This window comes from Candoia aspera, chromosome 15 (assembly GCF_035149785.1).
Source record: "Candoia aspera isolate rCanAsp1 chromosome 15, rCanAsp1.hap2, whole genome shotgun sequence".
In the NCBI taxonomy this organism is placed as follows: domain Eukaryota; kingdom Metazoa; phylum Chordata; class Lepidosauria; order Squamata; family Boidae; genus Candoia; species Candoia aspera.
Window position 1 is genome coordinate 8742913 of NC_086167.1, and position 25732 is coordinate 8768644.

A 25732-nucleotide genomic window follows, 5' to 3' on the forward strand; every position below is an offset into this window, starting at 1 on the left:
TAGTTCTTCCGGGGCCAACCTGATAATGACAGACTTTGACCTTAGAAAAAGGGCTAGGAACCAAAGGAAGTCAGAGCAGGGAACTCTGCCAAGGTGACAAACCGCATCACGCAGCCAAAGGCTCAGAAGAAAAGCTGAGAAGCATTTTGCACGTCCGTACAAGGGGGAGCGATGCCACTTAGCTGAAAGTCAGAATACTCTGCTGGTCCCTCCAGTGGACTTCTTGAAATACTATTTTGCAATTTCCCTTATTTGACAGCTGGGAAGTGAGGCCAAGGTGAGGCTTACAGAGTCAGGTTCTTGTTAATGAAGCCTTCTAGCATCCATGGGAACCACTTGCTTCCCCCCTCCCTCCCCCAATGGAAAGGCAGGTCATTGTGACATAAGCTTACAGAGGGAAAGCATGGGGGTTATCCAGACTTTGGAGAGGGGCGATGGCTCCACACACAAACAATGGCACGTCCTGCCCATTGATAAGAGATGGGCAACCTGTGGGCCCAAAGATGCATCTGAGCCTCAGCTCTATTTTTGGAGTCTTCAGAAGGCCCTCCTAATGAACATTGATGGTGCAGTAGCTGAAAAACCAGTCATTTTGAAGAAGAAACACTCTTTCTCCTGTATTGTTAAGGGTATAATAGGCCTATTGTATTTAAGAAAAAGAAAATCACCCCTCTCCCTCCCACACACAGTCAACTCCAAAGTACTAAGCAAACCTTCTCATTGGGGGAGGAAAACCTTCCCTTGGTGATCCCAGGAACTGGGGAAGGTCTTAGAGTGTAAGAATTTAAGAAGATCTCTGCTTGACCAATCTAAAGAACTACCAAACAAGCTAGATTCATGTCACCCACTAAGCCATACAAAAATTAACCACATTTGAGACTAGCCAAGCTTAACATGTTGTATAAATGTAACCTATGTGCTGGTCAAGCATATCAAGACACACTAACCAGTCCTAAGAAAGCTGAACCTCTCCATCTTAGGAGTCAATTCCATCATTGGTGTCACTGGTGAGATGGACGTGCTCCACCTATCTCTCTGGAACGAGCTGGTTTAGGGCTTCTGAGGAATGATTACTAGCCAGGAAAGTAATTCCCATTTGGAGATGAAGCGACTTGTCAGAGTTTGTACACAGGAAAGGATGAAAGGTTTGGAGGCATCAAAGCAGGGGCCTTACCTAGTGATGATGGCAAGGTGGGGAGGGCTCATGCAGGCCCCCATGAACAGCACCACATTCTCATGCCGAGTCTGCCTGTAAGCCATCACTTCCCGTTTGAAGGCCTTCAGCTGGTCCTCATTGTCCCGCTCAATGTCGATGAGGCGGATAGCCACCTCACCATGCCAGCGGCCGTGAAACACCTGCCCAAAGCGGCCGTTGCCAATCAGCTCTCCGATCTCCAGCTGCTCAAAGGGGATGTCCCACTCCTGCAGAAAGATGCTGGTCTGGCTGGCTTTCCGTGGGAAATTGCGAGCTGAGAGGAGCGAGAGGTTCATCTCCTCAAAGTCGTCCTCGGATTCCTCATCATTTCCCTGTTCATTCTGGAGAAGGGATAAGAGAAGAGATTGTTTCATGCAGCACACCTTGGGTAATACCTCCATTCCCAGCAGATACCCTTCCTCCTCCAGACCAGCAGTAGGCAGGATGGAAGCAAGCGGTGGGTGGGGCCAGAGGGAAAAGTGAGCAGGGCCACTCACTCTAGCTTTTTCACCTTCTTCTTTCATAGTCCCTTTTTCTTATTCTGATACCCCCTTCCCCTCTGTCCAGAAGTCTACTAGAAAAGGACCAGATCACTCTTGATCTGAATTCCAGATTGCCTGCTTTTCAAATTAGGCTTTGGCAGCATGGGACCTGCAGGTCAAAGATTGCCAACCCCTCGTGTATAACCAGAGCTAGAATTATGGGCATGGGGTGGGGGGAGATTAAGAAATTATAGGCCAATCCAAATGCCCCTCTCCATAAGGCCTTCTAGCTTAGGGGGGCATCATGAAAGGTAGGATGATAGGATTCCTCTCTTACCAACTCTGCATTCTGAGTACTGACTTCAGCAACAACTGTAAGAGTGAATTTTCTATAAGCACCACTTGTAAGATTGTCTTGAAAGGTAACAAAAAGCCGTAATTTGATTTGGCCAGTGACACAGACAATATATAACTCAGGGGAAATCACATGGTAAGCTGTGTGGAGAAGATAAAGCAATAGGAAGAATTGTTGGGATCAGCGAATGATGGGATCAGTGAATCACTCCTGAATTGTTCCCTTCCACGTGTGGCCTAAAACTACACACTCACACAAAGACACACATACAATCAAATCATGTTACTTCTATTAATGGTCCCATTCAGGCATAATTTAGAAGCACCAAAATAGGAACATGGCTCCAAATATTGCCCACATGGCATAGCTCATCCTTTGATATCCATCTCTGCATCAACAATCAGTTGGGTTTCAAGGGATGGAGACTTCAGCGTGAGCAAGAATTGGTTCCGTGTTAACTGCTCCACCATGTCCAGGTCAGCTGCAGCAAGATGTGACATTTAACATTTATTAAATGCAGCACAGTTCAAAAGTTGCTAGAGTTGTCCATGAGGGAGCCAAAAAATGGACCAATCCCCAAACCACTGTTGTTGGGTCTCCACTGAGACCTTCACAACAAAGACCATTCCCTGCAGTTTGACTTTTGTTTCAGCACAAGAAAATCTCCCCACTCCTTACCTCGGAGGTTGGCTCCACTTCAATTTGAAGTACTGGATTTCCTTCTCGGCTTTGGAGAGAACAAACACCGCAAATTACAAAGAATCCAGAGGCAGAAACCATGCAGCTCAATGATCCATGCAGATGGGATCATGACCTTAAACCAACTTTGTAGCTGTCCGTCTGTTGGGAGGGGAGAAGCAAGCCCAGATGATTATACAAGGAAACTGGGTATTGGTTCCTCCTTCTCTTTTGGACTATCAGCGCGGACCAAATAACTGACATGAGAACGGCAGTCTTTGTGTTGTTTTTGTCTTATTTATTTATTTAATTTTTACCCCACCTTTATTATTTTTATAAATAACTCAAGGCGGCGAACATAACTGGTACTCCTTCCTCCTCCTATTTTCCCCACAACAACCCTGTGAGGTGGGTTGGGCTGAGAGAGAGGGACCGGCCCAGAGTCACCCAGCTGGCTTTCGTGCCTGAGGCGGGACTAGAACTCTCCTACCATGCCTGATTGGCTCTTGGGCTAAGAGAGAGGGACTGGCCCAAGGTCACCCAGCTGGCTTTCATGCCCAAGGCAGAACTAGAACTCTCCTACCACACCTGATTGGCTCTTGGGCTAAGAGAGAGGGACCGGCCCAAGGTCACCCAGCTGGCTTTCATGCCCAAGACAGAACTAGAACTCTCCTACCACGCCTGATTGGCTCTTGAGCTAAGAGAGAGGGACTGGCCCAAGGTCACTCAGCTGGCTTTCATGCCCAAGGCAGAACTAGAACTCTCCTACCATGCCTGATTGGCTCTTGAGCTAAGAGAGAGGGACTGGCCCAAGGTCACCCAGCTGGCTTTCATGCCCAAGGCAGAACTAGAACTCTCCTACCACGCCTGATTGGCTCTTGAGCTAAGAGAGAGGGACCGGCCCAAGGTCACCCAGCTGGCTTTCATGCCCAAGGCAGAACTAGAACTCTCCTACCATGCCTGATTGGCTCTTGAGCTAAGAGAGAGGGACTGGCCCAAGGTCACCCAGCCGGCCTTCATACCTAAGGCGGAACTAGAACTCACAGCCTCCTGGTTTCTAGCCCAGCACCTTAACCACTAGACCAAACTGGCTCTTAAATACACACTAACACCGTGTGAATCTCAGAATTTTTTTAAAAACCAACACGTATTTGATTTTTTAAAAAAAAATTCCATCTTGCTTTCAACAGTTCCTTATGATCAGAAATACCCTCTTCTATTTTTTCCTTATAAGCAACTGGTGACACAGAACAGGCTGTCATATTATATTTGGTGTAGTGCTTAATGTAGAGACCCAGTCGAGTGTAGTGGAGAAGCACCAGGATAGAAACCAGGGGGCTGTGAGTTCTAGTCCTGCCTTAGGCACAAAGCCAACTGGATGACCTTGAGCCAGTCACTCTCTCTCAGCCCTAGGAAGGAGGCAAGGGCAAAGCCCTTCTGAAATCTGTCCAAGCAAACTGCAAGGACTAGTCCAGGCAGTTGCCAGGAGTCAGCACTGACTTGAAGGTGCCCCCCCCCCAAACTGTTTAATGTAGAGGTGAAGGTGCTGGACTAGAAACCAGGAAATTGTGAGTTCTAGTCTTCCCCTTGGCAAGAAAACCAGTTGGGTGGCTTTGGGTCAGTTGCTCTCTCTCAGCCCAACCACCTCACAGGGAAAACAGGAGGTGGGAGGACTGTGGACATTGCCTTAAATGAAATGAGAAAATAAAACATCATCATCATCATCATCATCATCATCATCCCAGGATTTCCCCAGTAATAATTAGGGCTGAAACAGAGTCCAAAGATTCTCTTTACCATTAAAATGGAAGTGACCAGCAGGATTAAGGAATGAACTGGTAATATACAAAGATCTCAGTTATGAAAGAAGAGAAGGAAACTGATAATGGTGTGTCACTCTGAGAGCCGTCAATCCCAATTAGAAAAAAGTTCCTTTCAACAGCCAATATTGTAGCCCTTGCTAACTCTTTCTCTATATCCTGAGGTCTTGTCAATTTTTTATCCTCAATAGTTCCATAAAGTTAATGACTGCATTTACATTACACACTAACCGATTTCTCAATCACCCCTTTTTCTGAATTAGGGGCAAATAATGACCCATAAACTAGGCAAACAGATGGATCCACCGGACGTGATAAGCTATGAAAAAAACCTGATCAAGGTTATCACTAACCAAGCTTTGCATTTGTGCAAATGAAGCTACGAGGGCTTAAAAATCAACTTAGTCAGCTGTTACATCTGAGAAAGAGAAGAAGGGTGGTGGTGGTGGTAGTGGTGGTGGAAAGAGTTAGAAAGGAAAAGAGAGAGAGAAGTGAACCAATTATAACTTGTCACATTTTCATTTTGGATTAATGGTGTATCCTGATTCTGAAAAGTGTGAAAGGAGCAGATTCAGACTACTGGCTGTTTTTGTTATACAATAGCCTGGTAAACCTGATGACATTCAGCAAGCTATTAAAGACCTGGCTAATGTCCTAGGCTTGTGGCTGGGTGATGGCTCAGCCCCTGTTGCATTTTTTGGGGGGTGGGGGTGGGGGGGTTATATGTTTGCCTTTGGGCCTCTTATGATTTCTTTGTTTGTCCCTTACTTTTAATTGTAAGTCTCCCAAAGTCATTGGGAATCGGGTAGCTCATAAATTGAACCAACCAACCAACCCTTTCTCCATCGGATCATATCCTGAATCTGATCCTGCCTGAGTTGGCTACTCTTCATTGGCCATAGTGTGTCAATTTCTTGGCCCTATGTTTTAAAGAAGTGCGGCCAAATGAAATGTATCTATCTATCTATCTATCTATCTATCTATCTATCTATCTATCTATCTATCTATCTATCTATCTATCAAATTTTGCTACCGCCCATCTCCCCCAAAAGAGGGACTCAAAAATTAGTTTTGAGGAAAGCATGAAAGATAGTCAGATCTGTGCAAAACAAGTCCTGTGGATTAGAATATCTAACCTGGAAAGGAGAAGGCTGAGATGGGGTATAATAACACTATAAAAGAGATGAAGAAAGCAAAGGAAGGACCTAGAAGAAATCAAAGGTTCGCTCTACAAGGTCTCAAACAGTAAAGTTTAAAGCTAGGTTTAAAGAGCAACAATCCCAAGAAGGTGCACTCCATCTGAGTTTTAAGAGAAGCATCTTGATGGCCAGAACGGTTTGAGCATGGAAAGGAATTCCTTAGGCAGATTGGTCTGGAAGTAGAGTTTGGATGGTCACCTGTTGGAAACGTCCCAGATCTAGATTTCCTAAATCAAGTAGTGGTTTGGATTAGACATCTTACAAAGCCTTCTCCTATTCTTATGATTTTTTTGACCATTATGTGACACTTAAGAACAGCTGAACAATGGCAACCAGTGTACATTAAGGTTGGTGAGTGTTCTAACATAGAAGGAGCACAGGCAGAGGCTGGACTGCTATCTGTTAGGGAAGCTCAAGTTGTGGATTTTGTTGTTGTTGTTGTTGAAAAGGGCATTGGATTAGATGGCATATAAGGTTTCCTGCAACTCCAGCAAAAGGCTGGGTTCACACATTATACTAAGCCATTATTTTGGTTTGTAGGTTTTGGCTTAGTCTGTTGCAGGTTTTCTCGACCAGGGTTCCGCGGCACCCTTGGGTTCTGCAAGAGGTCACTAGGGGTTCCCTGGGAGATCACCATTTATTTAAAAAATTATTTCAAATTCAGGCAACTTCACATTAAAGATGGAAGTTTCATTCTTTATTTTCAGTTTAAGAACCCTGTCAATGCATATAGATAGGCCTACCCATGAAATGAATATAATAATTGTGTAACTTCTGGCCTATATTTGAGCCTGAATGGGCAGGGGTTCCCCGAGGCCTGGAAAATATTTCAAGGGTTCCTCCAGGGTCAAAAGGTTGAGAAAGGCTGTCTGAAAATAGCCACTGTGCTTTGTAAACCATGGGGTATGGTTTAGGATTTTACCACCCCATGTTGACTTATTCATCAAAACATGGTTAACAGAACTGTATGATGTATGAACCTATTCCAAGGATTTTATTACTTCACACCTCTTCAGACCTGATTCTTCATTCAGCCTTCACAGCAGACATAGTTCAACTCTTGATTGACGGAAACTGGATAACGACTTTCAAAGGAATAAATGGTTTGCAGTTTCCATAGCCAGTAACATAAAAAAGATTATTCTCCTCTGACACCCTTCAACAGACCAAGAGCTATTGCTAAAATGGCTTCCAATATGAAAAAACTCTTACAGACAAAAATTGTGCATTATAATGCACGTTGAAAGTACAGTTAATTGTGCTGAACAAATGTGCAACAACATGTTTGAAGTTCACTTAAAATCTAAATTGATTCAGAGATCAAATATTAATTTCTTGAGAGTTAGTTTGATGGGTTGCCAGACTAAATACAAGTTTTGGCATATATCATTAGCAGCCTCCAAAGTCCACTAGGTTTCTGAAAAATGGCATGTAAGACACTCAACTGAAATAAACTGAAATTTGCTTTTTCCTGGTCAACTATACTACATAGTTAATGACATGAAAACAAATGAATCTATTTATGACCAAATGATTTGTAGACTGTTAAGCAGAACATCAGTCATTATGAGAGATGGAGTACATTTGAAGGAAGGGACATTTCAAGAACTGCCCTTCCAGAGAGAGAGAGAGAGAGAGAGAGAGATGCTCACATGTGCGTGCACAAATTATCAGAGCCAGCTCTACAATTAGACATTAGGAAAAAGAAATCAAATGCACAGGAAGAGGATAGGGGAAATATGGTTTATAACCCTATGTCTAAACAAGGACTTGGAACTAGTTGATCACAATCTGAATACTCAGCACCGTGACATGACTGTTAAAAAGGCAAATGCATTATAGAAGTGCATTTTCTGAATCACGGGAAATAACAGCCCATGTACTCTGCCTTGGTCCAACACCACCCCAAGTGGTGTGTCCAGTTCTGGGCACTGCATTTTAAGAAGGATTCAAAGGAACTGGAACCAGTACAGAAAGGGCCTGGAGAATGATCAGAAGACTGGAGAGTAAGTCTTGTGAAAAGAAACTGAAGGTACCGGTAAGTTTAACCTAAAGAAAAGACAACCAGAGTGAGGAGTGGGGAGATGCGATAGCATTTTCCAGGTGCCTGAAGAGGTGCCACACAGAAGAATGTGAACCTGTTGCTCCTCATGGCTCAAAAGCCTTTTTAATAGGAGGAGCAGTTTGGCAACAGAAAACCCATTGTTGTCAGGCCCAGCCCAAGAATGATGAAGGATCAAGCCAGCCAAACTTCAGCTCGTTATTCGCTCACACCGTATGGACAGAATCTTGACAGACTACAGCATCTTTACCTAACCTCAGGGAGAATAACCTGGGAAAACTCCAGGGCGGGGCTAGTCTGAGCCTTTTAAGTCTTCCCACAATCGCTTCCTGGACGGTGTCTCCTCTTATTTTGCCCTCCTTCTTGGAATGTGCTCTCTCCTTCCTGAGAACCAGCAGCCTTACTGAAACCCACCACAGTCATCAAGGGAGATATTAACCTCCACTTCATGGAACGAATTCAAGCACAGGCTAGACAACTGCCTGTCAGGGAGGCTTTAATTTGGATTTATGCGTTGGGCAAGTGATAGCCTAATGGCCCCTTCCAAGTCTATAATATCCAAATCGAAATGGCTGCTTTGGGCAGCAGTTCCAGGCAGAGGGTAATGAAGTACGGCAAGCTGCAGAGTTTGCATTATCCCTCCTAAAATAAGCTGCTATTTTCAGACGTGGTAGGATGAGATTGGGAGACGAGGCTAGAAGCATCCCTAACGCAGGTATAAATGCGACTTGAATCAAGAAATGGAAAAGGGTTAGGAGCACAGCTGACATTGGTCTAAGAAGAAAAGGCTGGATGCTCCCTGCCAAAACGCCAGCCCTACTTCTGGGGGCCAGAAGTATTTTGCCTCTCAGAAGTAGTTACTTTGTTTTGTTTTTTATTCTTCTTATTAATTTTATTAGATAAAAAATTTAAACATAAACTTGCATATAAACACATTATATATTACAATACTGGTACTTACAGAGAGAAGAAAGGAAAGACAGGGAGGAGAGAGAGAGAAAAAAAGCAGGATTTCCGACTATCTAAACGGTGGGTCTTTATCTCTTAACGTATTACCTTCTTTTCTGAATCCCATAATATAACATCTCTATTTCTATTTAAATTATATAATCAATATAATTAACATTTACATTTTATATATCCGTTAGTAGCTTTTGCCTCAATCCGATATATTTGAAAAAAGGGTTTCCAATCATTTTAAACCAGAAGTAGTTATTTGGGGGGACAGTCTCAGATTAGCTCTTCCCTTACAAGCGGAGTGATCTGCACAGTTGAACCATCGCGGAATGTATGTGGCCGCTGAGTCAATTCTTCACACAAGTTTCATTGATTGTCAGCTCATCTTCTAAAGCCCAGCCTCTAGCAGAGAGAGGGGCTGTCCATGTAGAACTACTTTGCCTTTCAGGAGGCCTGGTTAAGCTTTCAAAGAGAGGTCACCTTCTAACGATGCAACTGCAAGAAGTGGATTGGGAACTCTGGTTGAGAAGGGAGGCACCCCGTATCTCAACGGGTATGGCTGCATAAATGAGTGGGTCTAAGTCTGGGCTCATTCCCAGATAATTTTGCCAAATAGCCCCACCTCACACCACACTTCTGTAGAACATGTTGGTATTTTGTTGCTGTGCAAGAAGCAAGACACAGAGATGCCAGGTATCCAGGTATCCACGGTAACAAATCATTTTCTTAAGTGTTTGGCAGTCAAAAGGTCAGGCCTCAAGTGGTTGACAAGGTTTAAGTGTCCAAATGACCTTATATGGGAAACTGAAACCAGCCTCCATTTCCTTGCTTGATTTGCATTTAAATTAGCCAATTCTGCCAGCTCTGCCTTGCTTGCTTCTCCTGTGTTTGCAGCCTCTCCTTCTGCTCAGCACACTTGGATGTGTGCACGTACTTGTAAATATGCTCTTTTGTGTTTAAGGATTTTGCCCATCCAGGGCTCTGGATGAGGAAACTGTTTATGTTCTATGCTTTGTTTGAATACGATTATTTTTGCTGAAATGCCTGGAGTCTTCTTTCTGATGCGGGCCAAACGCTTTCCAGCACTCTGCACAAACTCCAACAGAACATATATGGTTTTTTTGAATGGCATGGTGAGGTGGAAGATGAAGCTGGGGAAAATCAGCATGTGGCAAGCTGATACACAGTGGAAGCAAAAGGCCAAGCTAGATGAACAATGTAAGAAAGGCAGAAAAACTGTACATATTTGTATTTGTTTTCATGAAGTAGAACTGTAGGGTTCTATAGTACTAGAACTCTACTGAGGACCCAACTAAATTTCTCAGGTGGGGCCAAAGAGAATAGCACACAAGAGAGGATTCAGTTGGAATAGGGAAGGCATTCTTTCCTTCTGCATTTCATACTAGCCTCAACTGGCTTTTTCTGAAGCTATATGCACAAAAAGTTAGTTAGGCAGTCATTCCATAATGCAGGTATGGCAAGTAACAGCCATGGAGTGGAGTGGTGGTTTGAGGAGGGGTAGAAGAAGATCCTCAGCCTGAATTTCACACCGGTGCGTAATGGCCCAGGCACGAATGTGCAGATTTTCTTCTTTTCAGACCAGGGATCACACATGGTTTGTAATGGAATTTAAATGCAAATGGAACCGCAAATTAAATTAACAGAAGACAATTAATATGATTATCCTCCATGTCTTTGAGGATACTCTTCTTTTGCCAGATTAACAGGCAACTGTTGGAGGTGGTTGGGGACCACCCCAAGGCTTGGTGTGGGGTGACATATGGTCCTGGAGCATCCCTGTGCTCTTCAGGGCAAGAAGGAAGTGGGTGGGAAAGCCCAAACTGACAAAGTGACAGAAGAAGCTGGCAGAGCTTTCAGGAAGAAAGATGGGATATGAGAGGAATGCATAAAAGAAATCAGAATGTAAAGGCCATGATGATATGTGATTTCCAATTTTTTTTTAACTCTACTCCAATTGTTTTTCACTTGTCTGAACTCTCTGAACAGCCCTGATCACTAAAGATAAAATGTGGCTGAACAAATAAACCAGCTGGCTGTTCTACTTCTTAACAATGATCCTTCAGTCTTCCCTGCATCCTTAAAGCAAAGAAAAAGAGAGTGGGATAGAAGGCTGTGATGGGATGTGAGGGTGACCTTGGAAGACAGGGAGGGGGGGAAGAGGTGCTGCCAAGGAACGATCAGATAAAAGAGAAAGGAGCCCACAACAGAGGAACGGCCAGAGAAAGAAACGTGGGAAGGACCCGCCCTAACTACTCTAGCGGTAAATAGGGAGGGCGGGAGATTTGTACTTGCAAGATTCTGTTAATGTAGCCTTACAATAAAGTACAGTTAGCTCATCTAGTCGTGTTTCCTGTCTGGTTTACCTGGAATGGCCGTCACATCACCGATCTTGCAAGTCTGAAAGTACAAATCTCCCGCCCTCCCTTATTGATCGTTTGAGTGGTCCAGGTGGGACTTTCCTAAGTTTCTTCTTTAGACTGCTACCCTCTCTCGGACTCTTTTCCTTTTATCTGATTGTTCCCTGGCAGCATCTCTTCCTTCTGTTCTCCAAGGTCGCCCTCACATCCCATCACAGAAAGGAACCAAAGTTGGGGCATGGGAGGAACTTTGAGGGCCAGGTTACAGCTGAGACACTCTGCAAGAGAAACTTGGGTGCCTCTTCCTCCTCTTCCTCCTTCGATGCAGCAAAATCAATCCTATGCTTTCACGGAAGGGAAGAACGCAGGAGAAAGACAGCCAAGGGGACTTCTGGAACTTCCTTGACGATGGGTTTGTCCAAATGCCTGCAGAGGCAGAATGGGCTTGTCAGCAGGAGAAGATGAGAGCTGGGAGAAAGGAGCATTAATTTTTCAAAGCGGGGACGAGGTTGGCAACTCATCTCTAAGCCGCACGTTCAAACGGAAGAAGCTTCTTTAATCTCTGAGGTATGAACAGCTGCCACTCTCCGTCCTCTTGCCTTGCAGAAGTCAATTACTCCAGCCTGAAAGCCTGGGACAAGCCTTTCCAATGGAACTGATAAAGCAGCTGCTTCCCTGGGTCGCCGTGACCTTCTCAAACCCAGAGATGCAAAGAAGAATTCCTTTTTCTTCTGTTTTTTTCTTTTCTTTACAGAGGAAAAGTTAGAACCATCCTGTTGTTGGCACTTATAATTTGTGGATATTATACGCAGGGCTAGAATACACAGAGGGGTTTTCTGTGTGTGTGTGTGTGTGTGTGTGCGTGTAAGTCACATCAGTCATAATCATGGTCTCTCTCTCTCCTACCAGGTAAGTAAACTCACAAGCCAAACACATCAAAGTTTATATCACTTAAGGTAGTCACTTTCCTCTTTCCCTTGTTTCCAGATTTCTCTTCTTTTAGAAAATTATCAGCTGACTCTTATGGGGCATGATCTTTCGACCTGTACATGAATTATTTTACAACAGAATCTTCTTCTTTTTTTCAATATTAATTTATTGCATTTCTATCCTTGATGTGGTCTGAGAGCTCAAGTCCGCATATGTGGTTTCTCCTGCTTTTTATCATTACAACCAACCTGTGAGATGGGATGAGCTTAGGCAGGAAAAACCAGATGCCCAAGTACAACAGTAGTTGTAGGCAGTACCGGGCTCAACAGTAGTGCCTATGAGAGGGAGCTGGGTGTCCTGGTGGACCACCGCTTAAGAACGAGTCAGCGGTGTGCTGCAGCTGCCAAAAGAGCCAATGAGGTCCTGGGCTGCATCAACAGAAGGATCATATCAAGATCACGGGAAGTGGTGGTACCACTCTATACTGCCCTGGTGAGGCCACAGCTGGAATAGTGTGTCCGGTTCTGGTCATCACAATACAAAAAAGTTGCTGAGGCCCTGGAAAGAGTACAAAGAAGAGCAACAAAGATGATAAGGGCTCTGGAGGCTCAATCCTATGAAGAACGGCTAAAGGAACTAAGTATGTTTAGCTTAACGAAGAGAAGCCTGAGGGGAGACACGATAGCAGTCTTCCCATACTCGAAGGGCTGCCACCGGGAAGAGGGCATCGACTTATGCTGCGTAGCACCTGCGGGTAGGACAAGAAGCAATGGGTGGAAACTCATCAGAGGGAGATCCAACCTGGAAACAAGGAGGAATTTCCTGACAGTGAGAACCCTTAAGCAGTGGAACAGCTGGCCTCCCGGAGCTGTGGGTGTGCCATCGCTGGAGGTTTTCTAGAAAAGATTGGACAACCCATTTGTCTGAGATGGTATGAGGATCCTGCCTTGGGCTTAGGCAGGGGGTTGGACTAGAAGCCCCCCAAGGTCCCTTCCAACCCTACGGTTCTATGAGCTGAAAGAATGTGACTCACCCCCCGAGTACTTAGTGAACTTCTGGGGCTGAGTTTGGACTTGGCTCTGGCTTAAAGTCTAACTCCTTAACCTCTACACCACACCCAGCATTTCCTGGAGCTGGGCTTTTTGGTATCAGCACGTTTCGACCCTGCCCTCTTGCTTCTTCTAATACGCATAAAGAATGAGGAAAGACCAGGTACACGCTCTTACTCACAACTCTTCCCTCTCTTAAAACGTTCTTCCCAGATTTTTAATAAGAATCTGACTGAGACTATTTTCCCTTTTCTCGTTAGAACTAGATCCCCTCAGAAGGTATTCTTAGCATCCACACCTCCCGGTGTCCCCAAGCATTTTGTGTATGGGCGCACGTGTGTACGTGGGCAAATTCTGATGGTTAAGGTAAAATAGAAGTTTTAAATGCAGGGGGAAATGTCCTTTGTTCTCTTTCTCTCCATAGTCTTTCCAGCTTCTCCTTAAAAGATATAGACACAGAAATAAGCAATTAGCCTGAGGCAAAGCTCCAATTTTTCTCACTATTCTTGAACTAGGGAAAGCATTTGCCTCTCTTGCCCATCGACTGCTAACCACCCAGGAGTCTAAATTCCACTCTAGGGTTTCTCTATCTCTGCTTTAAACCAGTGGTTTATATTCCCACTTCATTTTCATCACCTGCAACTTCTCCTTTACATCCTAGACAAGTGAATATTGTATTGTGCTGTATTGATGGATGGATGGATACATTGAATAAAGTCGCCCATTTTAAGTAAGTAACTTTGGGCTGCCACCAACCAGTGCACAAGAGAAAAACAATCGGACAAACCCCCCGTATGCAAAACTGAAAATGCAATTAAAAAATAATTATAAAACAATTACCCAGACAGTGCACAACAAACTCATAACACAAACGACCTGTGTAATGGACCCATCCAACACCCTGGCCCAGTGCTTGGGGGAAAAGTCAGGTCTTCATGGCCTTCCAGAAGGCTGAGAGGATTGGGGCCCTCCAGATCTCAGGGGAAATGCTGTTCCACAAGACAGAGAAGGCACATCTCCTGAGTCCCATTTGAAGACACTGTTTCATAGAACAGTGTTGCCACACACACACACACACCCCGATTATTTTGAATCATGGATCCTTCCTTCTTTTATTTTTCTGTGATGAATCTTCTTTGCTGGAGAAAGTATTTCTATGTGTATGTATCTCTGTATCTCCAAAGGCTTGAAGAGATTTTATAAGCACAGGCATATGGGGGCAACCTGCTGCCATCCTTATGCTCAGAACCAAAACTGCCCCAACGTCACCGCATTGGAAACGCTGCCAGTTGAGATGAGCAACGACGCCTCTGGCTAACTAGCGCATGGGCAAGTTTCCCTGACAAGAGGTGGTGCCAAAATGCTTGGGGAACTTTCTTATAGTCCTGAGCTACTTAACAGCAAGAGGCTAGAGAGATTTCTTTTCGTTTCCATTTTCAAGCAAGCTAACTTGACGCCAATTTCTCTGGCTCACGCATGGATGGGAAATGGTGCACTTTTAGATGATGGCCTCCCCCCAATCTTGCAGAGCGGTTCATGACCAGAAGATGCCTTACAAATAATGTACCTGAGGGTGGCAATCCATACAGAAATGCAAACGCACTAGAAATACATTGTTCAGGCAAAAATTAGTTTAACTGCAAATTCAGATTTTTTTTTTAATTGCAAGGAAAGGAGATATAAGGCATGCATACTGAAACACATGTGAAAGTGGTACAGTTAGAAATGAACTGATTTGCTCATCTATAGTTAAAAGTATCAAAACCCATATTCTTTAGTAAGAGGCACCATGAGTCAAAGAGATTGGATGTGGTCTGCTATTCTCCTCCACTGAGGAAATTAAAGTCTGTCTTTTCTGAGAAGGTAGTAAGGGGGGAGGAGGAAGAGGAGGAGGAGGGGGAAGGGGAGGAGGAAGAAGAGGAGGGGGAGCGGGAGAGGGGAGGGGGAGGAGGAACAATTTCTAAAGATTTGTCTCCAATGAACTATGGTTCAAAGGAGGAAGACAACAGTGAGACACTTACATTGGGTCTGAATTCACTGGATGGAGGACAACTTGAGGTGGTCGGGTGGGCATCTCAGGCACAACATCTGAAAAGAAAGGGAAACCCTGCTCAGAAATGGGGGCGAGAGGGTGCATTCCCATCCTCAGAAGGTGTTAAAACAAGTGGCGAAATTCTGGCTGCTGATTCTGACAACCCAAGATGCTTTTGTCAGTTTGGCCCACTGCATCGTGCACTGGGAAAAGCATGTTTAAGTCAAATGGGCACAGCTCCATTCAGCCTCTTTCCTCCAGAATCGCTGTCCCTGGCTGGAGGTATGGTAGGAAGTGAGGCTATGCATAGAGCAGGGGAGCAGAATCAAATGGGAAGGTAAAGGCATCCCCAGGGAAGGCAACCTGGATTTGGAACGGTGGATATATTGGGAATTTTCAGAACAATCTTCTGTGTTCTCACACAATGACTCCCGGGGGACTGGCCTAGTCACCAAATGCCATCACAGGTAATTTCCCCATTAGCTATTTACAGCATCTTCTGGCATCACCCAACCATTGTTGTGCTGAAATTGTATAACAAGGACGGGTTTTTTTCAACTTCAGCAATGGCTGGGCAATGCTATGAAGACAACATAAAACACTAATGGGGAAATGATTTTAATGGGTTGGCCCGCTGCAAAAGAATTAAGCAGAGCACAGCCTGGTGCAGGTGCTCCCCATCACCCCTTCCTTATATTCCAACTGCTACTTCCTTTCTTTTTTTTCTGGAGTCAGTGGGACACACTTTACCAGGGTGTTCGGCAGAAGCCTAAAGCCAACATGTGGCTCATGGAGTTCTCTTTAGCAAGATTTATTGCGGCAGAAAGGATGGGATTACAAGAATTCCAGCAATGGATCTATTTTCCATTGACAACAATATATCCCTGTGTACGTGCAGGTAGAGACTTTCTGATTCTCTAACCGCCTTCCTGTCAGAGGCTCATCTTGTCATTGCTTGTGAACGCTTACCTGGAAAAACGAATTGCTGCTTGTACTTGTAATAGTGGGAAGCTGGAAGAGTGAACACATGATTTTATTTATTTACTTGTCAAATTTTATCACCGGTCATCTCCCCCCAAAGGAAATTTACGAGGAATAAGTGAATAGCGAGGCCTCTGTTCTGAATAATCACTGTGATTCTATGATTTATGCCATACTTTCCCTCAAGATTGGTGCCTGGTATGTAAGTTGGGCCACAGTTATCCCACTAGTGTGTCTGAGTCTGGGCTTCGGTATCTTGGTGGCCAGGACTAGAAAAGACCACTCTGTGCTACAGTACCCTTTAAAAGGAATATTCTCTGCATATTTCTACAGCAGTCACTTCATCCACAAGCATTCCATTTCTTGTGGTATTCCTCTTTGCACAAAAAAGGGTTGACCTTTGGTGAATTTCACTTCTGTAACTTCCCCAAATTTTTGCCAGGACCCAGGGGTGAGCCCACAAATTGAACTGGCTCTCTAAAAAACCGGGGCAATGCTTAATGGTTTTTAGGGATGCAAACTGACATAGTTTAGCTCCGGTGAGTTCGCTCAGTGGGCATCTGGAATAAACCTCCAGCTTGACCGCTGGGTGCAAATGTTTCTGTGAAGCAAAACCTTTTTTTTTTTTTTTTAAACAAAAGCTCACTATAAGCAAAACCCAAAGATTGGTTTTGAGAACAGCAAAATCCATCTGTTAAGTTCAGACATTTTGGAGTCTCGTCCCTGAACATTTTAGCTGGATAGCCTAATTCCCGTGACTCTCAGTTTTAAGCAATGTCCGTGTGGCTTTGTGGGAAGCAGAGAATTTCAAAAAAGTTTGTCAAATGCTAATGCTGGAGCAGCCCAAAATCATTTTGGAATGATGACTGGTGAACAGAGGTACATTAGCGCTGACAGTAGCTTAATCCAGTGATAAAGCAGATACCTTTGGTCTGAGTAAATAGAATATGTGAACTTTCCTTTAACTTCAGAACTAGTGCTCAGCCTTCCTCCCCCTCTGTTCCCTTCCCTTCCCCTTTCGTTTGCTGCTGTTTTAGACCGCAAGGGACTGGCTTCTCAGGCAGATCTGTCAGAGATCCCATTCAGAAACCATTTCCCAAAATTGGAAACAGGGTGCTAGCCACCAAGACCAACGTGGGATCATAGCTTTTCATTGTTTTTTTAAAAGACAGCGTCCAGCGTTACCTTCTGGCAAGCTCCATCGTTCAACTAAACTTCATGCTAAACTTAAATTCCCTTCCCCAGATGACCAGGTAATAAATATCTCATGAGGCAAGCGCAAAAGGGGTTTGCTAGCTCACTCAGAGGCATCAGCAGGACCTTGATCGGTTGAAGACCCTGAGGCCACTGGCAAGAATGGGCTGCTGCACACAATAGTGACTGAATTATTACTAAAAGACATCCCGTTAGGTACCTGGCAAATTGAACTGTTTTTGTTGCCGCATGCACTGCGGGGAAGGATGCAAGGGCGAAGGCGGTGTGGCACTGGGTGGCAGGGGGGGAGCTGGTGAAGAAGGTGTGGATGACGTTGTCGAGGAGGGATTACTGCTGGAGTCAGGCTGGTAGGGCACTGGAATGTGGTCCTACAAGAGAAGGAACAACAATCTGGTGAGCCCTTAGCAAGCAGCCCTGAATGTCTCCAGTCTGGGCTTCTCCAGAAGACCCTTTTGACTCAGAAGGAACTATATGGCAATTAGACATCTTTGGGGAGAGCAAGGAAAACTGCCTGGAGTCTTGTTGCATCTCAGGGTTGGTCTAGGTGGACCAATGTCTGGTAAGGCAGCTTCTCATCTTCTTTCACTGTCTGTGCAACAGTTTGCAGAGGCACGTGTCCAAAACATTACTAAGTTTTTAACTCATTGAGGAAGAGTAAAACCACAAGGCAAACTAACAGATCATCAATCCCAGAATGACTGGATCTCCTTGGCAGATGTTCTCCTTTTAGTAACATCCTGTCTCTGTACCTGGGGCATAACATAATGCCCACATCTGTCCTCTTCCCTTTCAAAAGGCCTCCGTCCTCAGGCTGGTTTACTATTTTATTCATTTCGCTTAGTTTAGTGGTTTTATTCACCCAAGCAACTGAGGAGGCTGGTGTCATTAAACTCTTTATTGGGATTGCCCGTCTCCTGGAAGGAGCTGGGCTGCAGCTTTTCCAGCTCTGTGTGAACATTTCTACAAAAAGCCACCCAAGCACGAAAGAGAGGCATCAGGGTTTCTTTAACTGGTGAGGAGGCTGCCCAGGTCTCTCCTCGTCTTGCCCACGGAGTGAGAAATTACTTGGATAGTAATGCTCCAGCTGGTGCTCCAGCGTGTAAAGCTCCACCTGGGCAGCAGGAGAAGTCTAAGGTATTTGGGGTGGAGATACTTGGGGTGGAGAAAAGGGAGGCCGGGAAAGCCCCTCCTGTCCTCTGGAGAATCCAGATTGGCTCCGGTTATTCCCCATCGATCATTCCTCATGGGCCATTTAACTTAAAGGGGCAACCGAGGGCATTTTGTGGTAAGGGGTGACAGACGGGAGCTTTGCACAACACTGCACATCCTTAATGCAGCTCTATGGGGCTACTGCCTGCCAACTGTTTGATAACGCCACGGTGGAAAAGAGCTCCTAACACAGGCAAAGAGAGCTGATGGAGCTAGCAGAGGACGGGGGGAGCTTCAGATTGATTCGGGGTGGGGGGTGGGGAGGCAGCCTCAGGCATGTCCCCATCTGTCCGCAATCTTCTCTTAGCAGAGCAATCCCGGCCTCTTCACTTGCCCTCTTTCACCAGACTCTGGACTGTGCTGAGAGAGGGGGCTTTAGGTGCTCCGCCTTGCAGTCCCCAGATGTCAGAACAGAGCAGTCAAAGAGGAAGCAAAGGATGAAGAGCAAAGCCAGAGTTCTCCTCTGCCCAACAAGACCAAATCCTTAGCAGGGGCCAAGCGATTCTGACTCCTGAAGCCTTAGCCCAATGGGATCCTGTTTTGTAGTCCAGGGGAGGGTTAAAGGTTAATCAACCAGAGGTTTCTTTCTTTCTTTCTTTCTTTCTTTCTTATTTAAATAGATAGGGCTGCCCACAAGCAATTAAAAATAACCAACAATAAATAGGATCAATTTCAAAAGGCAAGTTTTAACGAAAGCACTCGGGGCGACTCAGAAACATACTGCACAACACCAAGGCAAGCTCACCCAAACAGCCTGGCCCAATGCCAGGAGAAGAACCAGCTCTTCAGAAGCTTTCGGAAGGCCAGCAGAGTTGGGCCATCAAGATCTTTGGGGTTGGGGGAAATGCGCTTCCAGAGGGCAGGAACCGTGACAGAGAAGACCCACTTCCTAGTTGCTTTTAGGTAGCATTGTTTAATAGAGGGAACCCAGAGTACAGCCACCTTGCCAGCATTGGTGGGATGAGCAAAGATTGTTGGGGATAGGTGGTGCCACAAACAAACCAGCCCTCGGCCATGAAGGGTTTTATAGGTGGGAACCAGCACCGAGGTTTGTATTTGGAAGCCTACTGGGAGCTAGTGCAGTTTATGATGAAGAGGTGTTACATGGGCATGTGGAGACACCTGTGCAGCCCCCTTCTGGACCAGCTGCTCTTCTGAATGGTCTTCAAGAGAGGTCCATGCACAGTGCATCGCAATAATGCAGACAGGAGGTGACTGATGTATGAGTGGGACCTCCCAATCTGGGAATGGGTGCAATCGGTGCACAAAATGGATACATGCAACAAAGATTTGTGCCCCTCTAGGCATGGCTACCACTTGCTTCTCGAGCAGAAACCAAGAGTCTAGGAGTTCCCAGATTGCATGTCTGCTCTGTCTTGGCGGAATGCTACCCCATTCAGAACTCAAAATGGTAAGTCTCCAGAACTGGGAGATCCCAAACGCACTTGGTCTCTCCAGGGTTGAGCTTCAGCCTGTTTCTCCCCATCCTGGCCCTACAGCTGGAGCAAAAAACAGATGGGATACCATCTCCTTCTGATACATCCTCCCTCTTCTTTTTGCTCAGCAAGTTGCAAGCAGGCACGGATCGTTTTTGTCAGTGCTTGAACTGGCTGCTTTGAATTGCCTTTTGAAATTAGTTGGAGGGCCAACATTTCCCATCCCTTGCCTTGATCAACTAGATGCACACGTACCTGAAAATGAACAGGTTTCCCAACATTCTGGAATATGGTGCTACATCACGTGCAATGCCTCAAATATACAAATCTAGGCATACACAAGTAATTTGGTCCCCCACCCCCCCACCCCCTTTATCCTGGCATCCAGAGACACACATCCAAATCAAAGAAAGCTTTTTGCAGTCCATCTCTCTCAGGCAACCTCTCTCTTCCTGCCCTACCTCCAAGAAGCAGGATAACTTAGAAATAATGGAAAGACTGCTGTTTTGCTCCGTTTAGTATGTAAAAGATTATTGCTGTCACTCTAGATTGCAACCAAAGCCACAGGAGTCCACAAACGCTGAACTTTGTTCTTGCCACGGGACAAGCACAGGACCTTGCTGGAAAATGGCAGCCAGGGATTCTGCTAAAGACAATCTGGTTTAAAGGTCCTGATCCCCCCTTTAGTTCATACCATATTGTTGCGCATTCCAGAAATGAAAGGGAGAGTGAGGCTGGAGGAGTAGCAGGGAGGGGGTGGGGGAAGAGTGATTTATACAAATGCCAGGCAGGTGGAATGCAAACTAGATGCAAATAAGACTTAAAACTGTTTGCATGTCAGGGCCCTCTATTTTGAGCTGCTGATGTAGCCAGCGACAAGTTTTCACGTGGCATTCTGGTGGCTGTCAGAAATCTGCTGCTTTCTCAGTCTGGCCACTGTAGAAAAAGCTTGGATTTTAAAAAATAAACATACAAACTCTGGGGACCCGGATTTTCAGAAGGTAAGAGGAAAGTTAACTTGTTCCAGCTCTAGACGAAGATGCTGCTAAAAAGATCTTTATGCTCAGCTCTTTTGGTCTGCTCAGCTCCATCACAAAGGGCCTCATCTGCTCTTGGAATGGCACTGGGTACCTTCCCCTACCCCAAGTTCACATCACGGCCTGCCAATCACTGGAGCTTGAAAACAAGGAATTGTCAGGTGGCAGGGTTTGATCTGCATCCCATGCAATGACTGCATCACTTCCAAACGCTGGATCCCTCTGATACGCATCGCTTCTCTATCCTTTTCCCTCTGCTTCCTTCCCAAAGGAAGCGGAGGCACCACTAGATTCTTCTTCTGCTGAGGCAGCTCACCGCTCCCAGGCCCTTCTTGTTCCAGCCCCCAACAGGTTTCCATTTAGCATCTACCAGATTTGCTGATATCTATACCAGCCCCTCTGGGAGTTGAATTGGCAGGCATGTCTGGAAATCCAAAAAGCCATCTGCAGAGCTCTGGCCCAGCAGATGGCTGAACAGACCAGCAAGAAAACTGGGTGATACTATTTCAAAGCAGGAAAAAAAAAGAGGTACTGGCCAATTTCATCTCCATTCCTCTGCACTTTTGTTGCAGGCCTTGTTTCCATGGCAGGCAAGGAAAGTGGTTTGCTGGTTTGTTTGTTTGTTTGTTTGTGCCCCACAGGGCCACGAAGTCATTTCCCTTGGAGTTGCAGAGATTTTGATGAGGCCGTTCATTAAGGAGGGATGGATAAGTTTATTACTGCTTTTTTTCTTCAGATCTGTTTCAAAAGTTTCTGCCATTCAGAACTTTCAAGTCCCTGCAAGAATCTGTTTCTTTTCTTCAAACAAACAAACAAATCCAAAGAGAAGCTTTGGAAAGGATGTATTTTATTGCTAAAGCACAGCTGACTGGCTTTTCAAGACAAGAACACCCTTTCAGACCTACTTTAGCCCCCAGATTATTTTTCAGGGACACATTTTAAAAATAAAATTAAAAAAAAAATCTATGGCACAATTTGGAGTGGAATGAAACTGGCAGGATGAAACAATCTGCACATTACATTATGAGGTGACGTCAGCCTGGTTCGTTTCCAAACGCAGATGGAAATTCTCAAGCACTTTGTCCACGGAGCCTGAGATTTTTAACTTTCCGGTCAACAGGCTTGATGTAACTTTGACTGCTGTGACCTCTACCCCTTTTAATCTGGAGGGGTGTGTTTGATCATGCATATTTTCAGCAACCAGTCCAATGTTGGGAACCCCACTTGCTGCAACCCAGGCACATATAAATGCATGCGCAGGCAGCCACCAGACACCATTAGGATATCACATATGTCGTTACAACGTTAAGGAAATGATGCATGTACTATCGCTTGCCTTTCTCCCCAGAGATGCCCATGTAATTCCATCTATTTATTTATTTAATTCAATTTGTACACCGCCCGACTCCCGACAACTTAGTCTCCCCCAGACTAAGCTCAGGGGAAATTGAATTAGGGTTTCAGGCAAGGACAGAGTTCCATAGCACTGACTGGCCAGTGTTAACATCATCCATCCATAAAAGCATTTCCATCCTTCTCCCAGCATTGTCAGTTAGCTACTCCTTGTATTATTCAGAAAAATCACTTTTCCCCTTTCTAAAGCGTTTTTTTTTTAATGGAAAAGAGAAGCGCCAAATCAGTGTTCATCCAGACAACCCTATAAACAAGATCCCAAATAACGTAAGAAACAGGGAAGTAAAATTTGAAAGGTGGAGCAACCTAACCACTCCCATTTCTATGCTAAAACACAGTTAGCAGCAGGTGCAGCTTTAAAGCACTAAGATCAAACTGTAATCTGGTAGACCACACAGTGAGATGAAAGAACAAGATGAGAAACGAGAGGGTTGGTTCCCTCACTCTTAAAAAAGTGAAGCGACATCGCCCGCTTTTCTGCTCCTTCCCCAAACCTGAGCAGAGAATTCTTTAAACACTTACTAGCAGTTTACAAATCAAGTAAGGGTAGTCCTCACTTAACGACCACAGTGGGGACGAATTTCGGTTGCTAAGCGAAGTGGTCATTAAGCAAATCCAACCCAATCTTACGACCTTTTTTGCAGTGTTGTTAAGCAAATCACCACAGGCATTAAGTGAACCATGTAGTTGTTAAGTGAATCACACAGTTCCCCATTGATTTTGCTTGCCAGCATCCGGCCAGGAAGGTCGAAAATGGTGATCACATGACCACAGGACACTGCAATAGGCATAAATGTGAACTGGTTGCCAAGCACCCAAATCATGATCATGTGACTGTGGGGACGTTGCGACAGTTGTGTGAGGATCAGTCATAAGTCGGTTTTCTCAGCACCGTGTTAAGTCCGAACCATCACTAAATGAATGGTTGTTAAGTGAGGACTACCTGTACACTGATTCATATTACAGCTCCTAGTACTATTAGTGATATTTATTTATAACAAACACACACCTGAAACATAAGGTATCAAAGGCTACATTTAGGAAAGGCAATTATCTGAAACTGTACAGTCTGTTTCAATCTGAACTCTGAAATCTGGTTTTTTTTTTTTTTGGCCAGACTTCTAATGTCCCAAGTTATGACAACCATGCCCCAGCTACTGCCGGTGCTTCTTAGAATTTGCTGGCACAGAAGCAGAGTTGTGAATCCAACCTTGGCCTCCCTTAATGGTTTAATTTCATGGTGGCTCCTGGCTGACCCCAGCCGCAGCACGGCTTGGCCAGCTGCCTCTTTCCTCCCCAGTCCCAGCTCCACGATCAAGCGCCACAAGCAGCTTTTGCCACAAAAGGAAGGGTCTTTTCGTTTGTTAGTCTTAAAGCAGGGTCTTCATTCAATGATGTCACGCTAAGTGCTTCTTGGGCTCTGATGCCCACTTGTCTTTCTCGCCTCTTTTCAGGCTGAGCAAACAGCCACCTAAACAGGGCAACAGAGGCTGGAGGTTCATAGGGAGAAGTGCTCTAGGGAATTAAAGCCACTGTGGAAAAGCGTTCCTCTATTGTGGTGAAACATACCGGATTAAGCTTTTTTTTTTAATCCGTTCAATCGTGTCTGATTCTCAGAGAATGCCTGGACAAGTCCCTGCAGTTTTCATGGCAAGGTTTTTCGGAAGTGGTTCGCCATTGCCTCCTTTCCAGGGCTGAGAGAAAGTGACTGGCCTAGGTCACCCAGCTGGCTTTGTGCCTATGGCAGGACTAGAACTCACAGTCTCCTGGTTTTTAGTCCAGTGCCTTAACCACGAAACCAAACTGGCTCTCTTCATTAAGCTTAGGAGACTCTAAAAGAAACTGGCTGGCCCCAACCCTCTCCCTTTAGAACAATGTTTCTCAACCTTGGCAACTTTAAGATGGGTAGACTTCAATTCCCAGAATTCCCTGGCCAGCATGCTGGTTGAGAAACACTGCTTTAGAAGGTTTATTATAATATGAAGATCTGATTTTGCTTTACAAGCCTAGCAAATATTTAATCAGACAAATTGGTGGAGACTTGTGGGGACTGAGATGAAGAGAGACATTAGAATTCGATCTGAGTTCAGTGGCTGAACTCAGCCACTGTGACTTGCGAAGTGTGGTTAACTGTCAGTGCTCCTGACCAAAGGACAAACAGGCTGAGTTCATGAACATGTTAAGTAATGGCTTTCATTTGGTTTGATTTAAAGTGCCATAATGAACCCAGCCCCAGAGTTCTGTAAACCACAATTTATGATTACATATTACATATTGTACACAAATGGGGGGATGCGGTGGTGCTGTGGGTTAAACCGCTGAGCTGCTGAGCTTGCCGATCGGAAGGTCGGCAGTTCGAATCCGCATGGCAGGGTGAGTTCCCATGGCTAGTCCCAGCTCCTGCCAACCTAGCGGTTCGAAAACATGCAAATGTAAGTAGATGAATAGGCACCGCTTTGGCGGGCAGGTAACGGTGTTCCGTTTAGTCATGCCAGCCACATGACCATGGAGGAAGTGTCTATGGACAAACGCCGGCTCTTCGGCTTTGAAACGGAGATGAGCACCGCCCCCTAGAGTCGGACATGACTGGACTTCATGTCAAGGGAAACCTTTACCTTTACCTCATTGTACACAAATAACCAGTTGTAGTTTATTCTACAAACCTTGGTTCAACAAAGCTGACTTAGCAAAGTGCATGAAGCACCTCATCATCTTAAACTGCAGAGTAGGTGATCAATGTGCTATATTCTTTTAGGTTGCAAAAAAACTCAGAATCCTAGAAACCTTCGTATACAAGAAACAGAGGATTTGCTATGGTGTATTTTCTGTTCTGTCGTGTTCACCAGTTCTCTAGATTTCCAGGCACAGGCCCTTCCTGTCAATCCACTGTAGTCATAACAGGATTGAACCCTAAACCACTGACGTTCTAAATCCATGTTCTAGATCCACTGCTTTCTACGGGGGGGGGGGGGGAGTTAGAATCACTGCAGTCCCTAATTCACTTTCTATTACATTACCTGTAAGACTAAATCAGAGAGAAACTCCATGGCTGTGTGACTTTGCAACATCTCACCTTGTTGATTTTGTTGGTTTTGGGGAGTGTCTGGCTGATGTGCAGATCTGAGTATCTGGGGGGTTTCCGCAGTGGATTGTTAATATCACATGGCACAGATTCTGTCCGGACTAATCTTGCTGAATCAAAAAAAGAGAGAGAGAGAGAGAAAGAGAAAAGGCTGGAGAACAGGAAAATAAAAATAAAGGAAGAGGCAGAACAAGATATTCCACACTTAGCAAGCTATAATTT

General features: G+C 45.1%; 1 protein-coding gene across 1 annotated transcript in view; it reads right to left on the reverse strand.

The window, feature by feature from the left end:
* KSR2 (kinase suppressor of ras 2) overlaps positions 1 to 25732 on the reverse strand; it is a 165690-nt gene that overhangs the window by 41731 nt on the left and 98227 nt on the right. The window contains exons 9-14 of the mRNA XM_063315334.1: positions 25502 to 25620; positions 17533 to 17701; positions 16107 to 16148; positions 15127 to 15193; positions 2711 to 2759; positions 1175 to 1536 (exon numbers count right to left, since the gene is read on the reverse strand). Of these exons, the coding sequence (XP_063171404.1) occupies positions 1175 to 1536; positions 2711 to 2759; positions 15127 to 15193; positions 16107 to 16148; positions 17533 to 17701; positions 25502 to 25620 (808 nt within the window). The remainder of the gene's footprint in view (positions 1 to 1174; positions 1537 to 2710; positions 2760 to 15126; positions 15194 to 16106; positions 16149 to 17532; positions 17702 to 25501; positions 25621 to 25732) is intronic.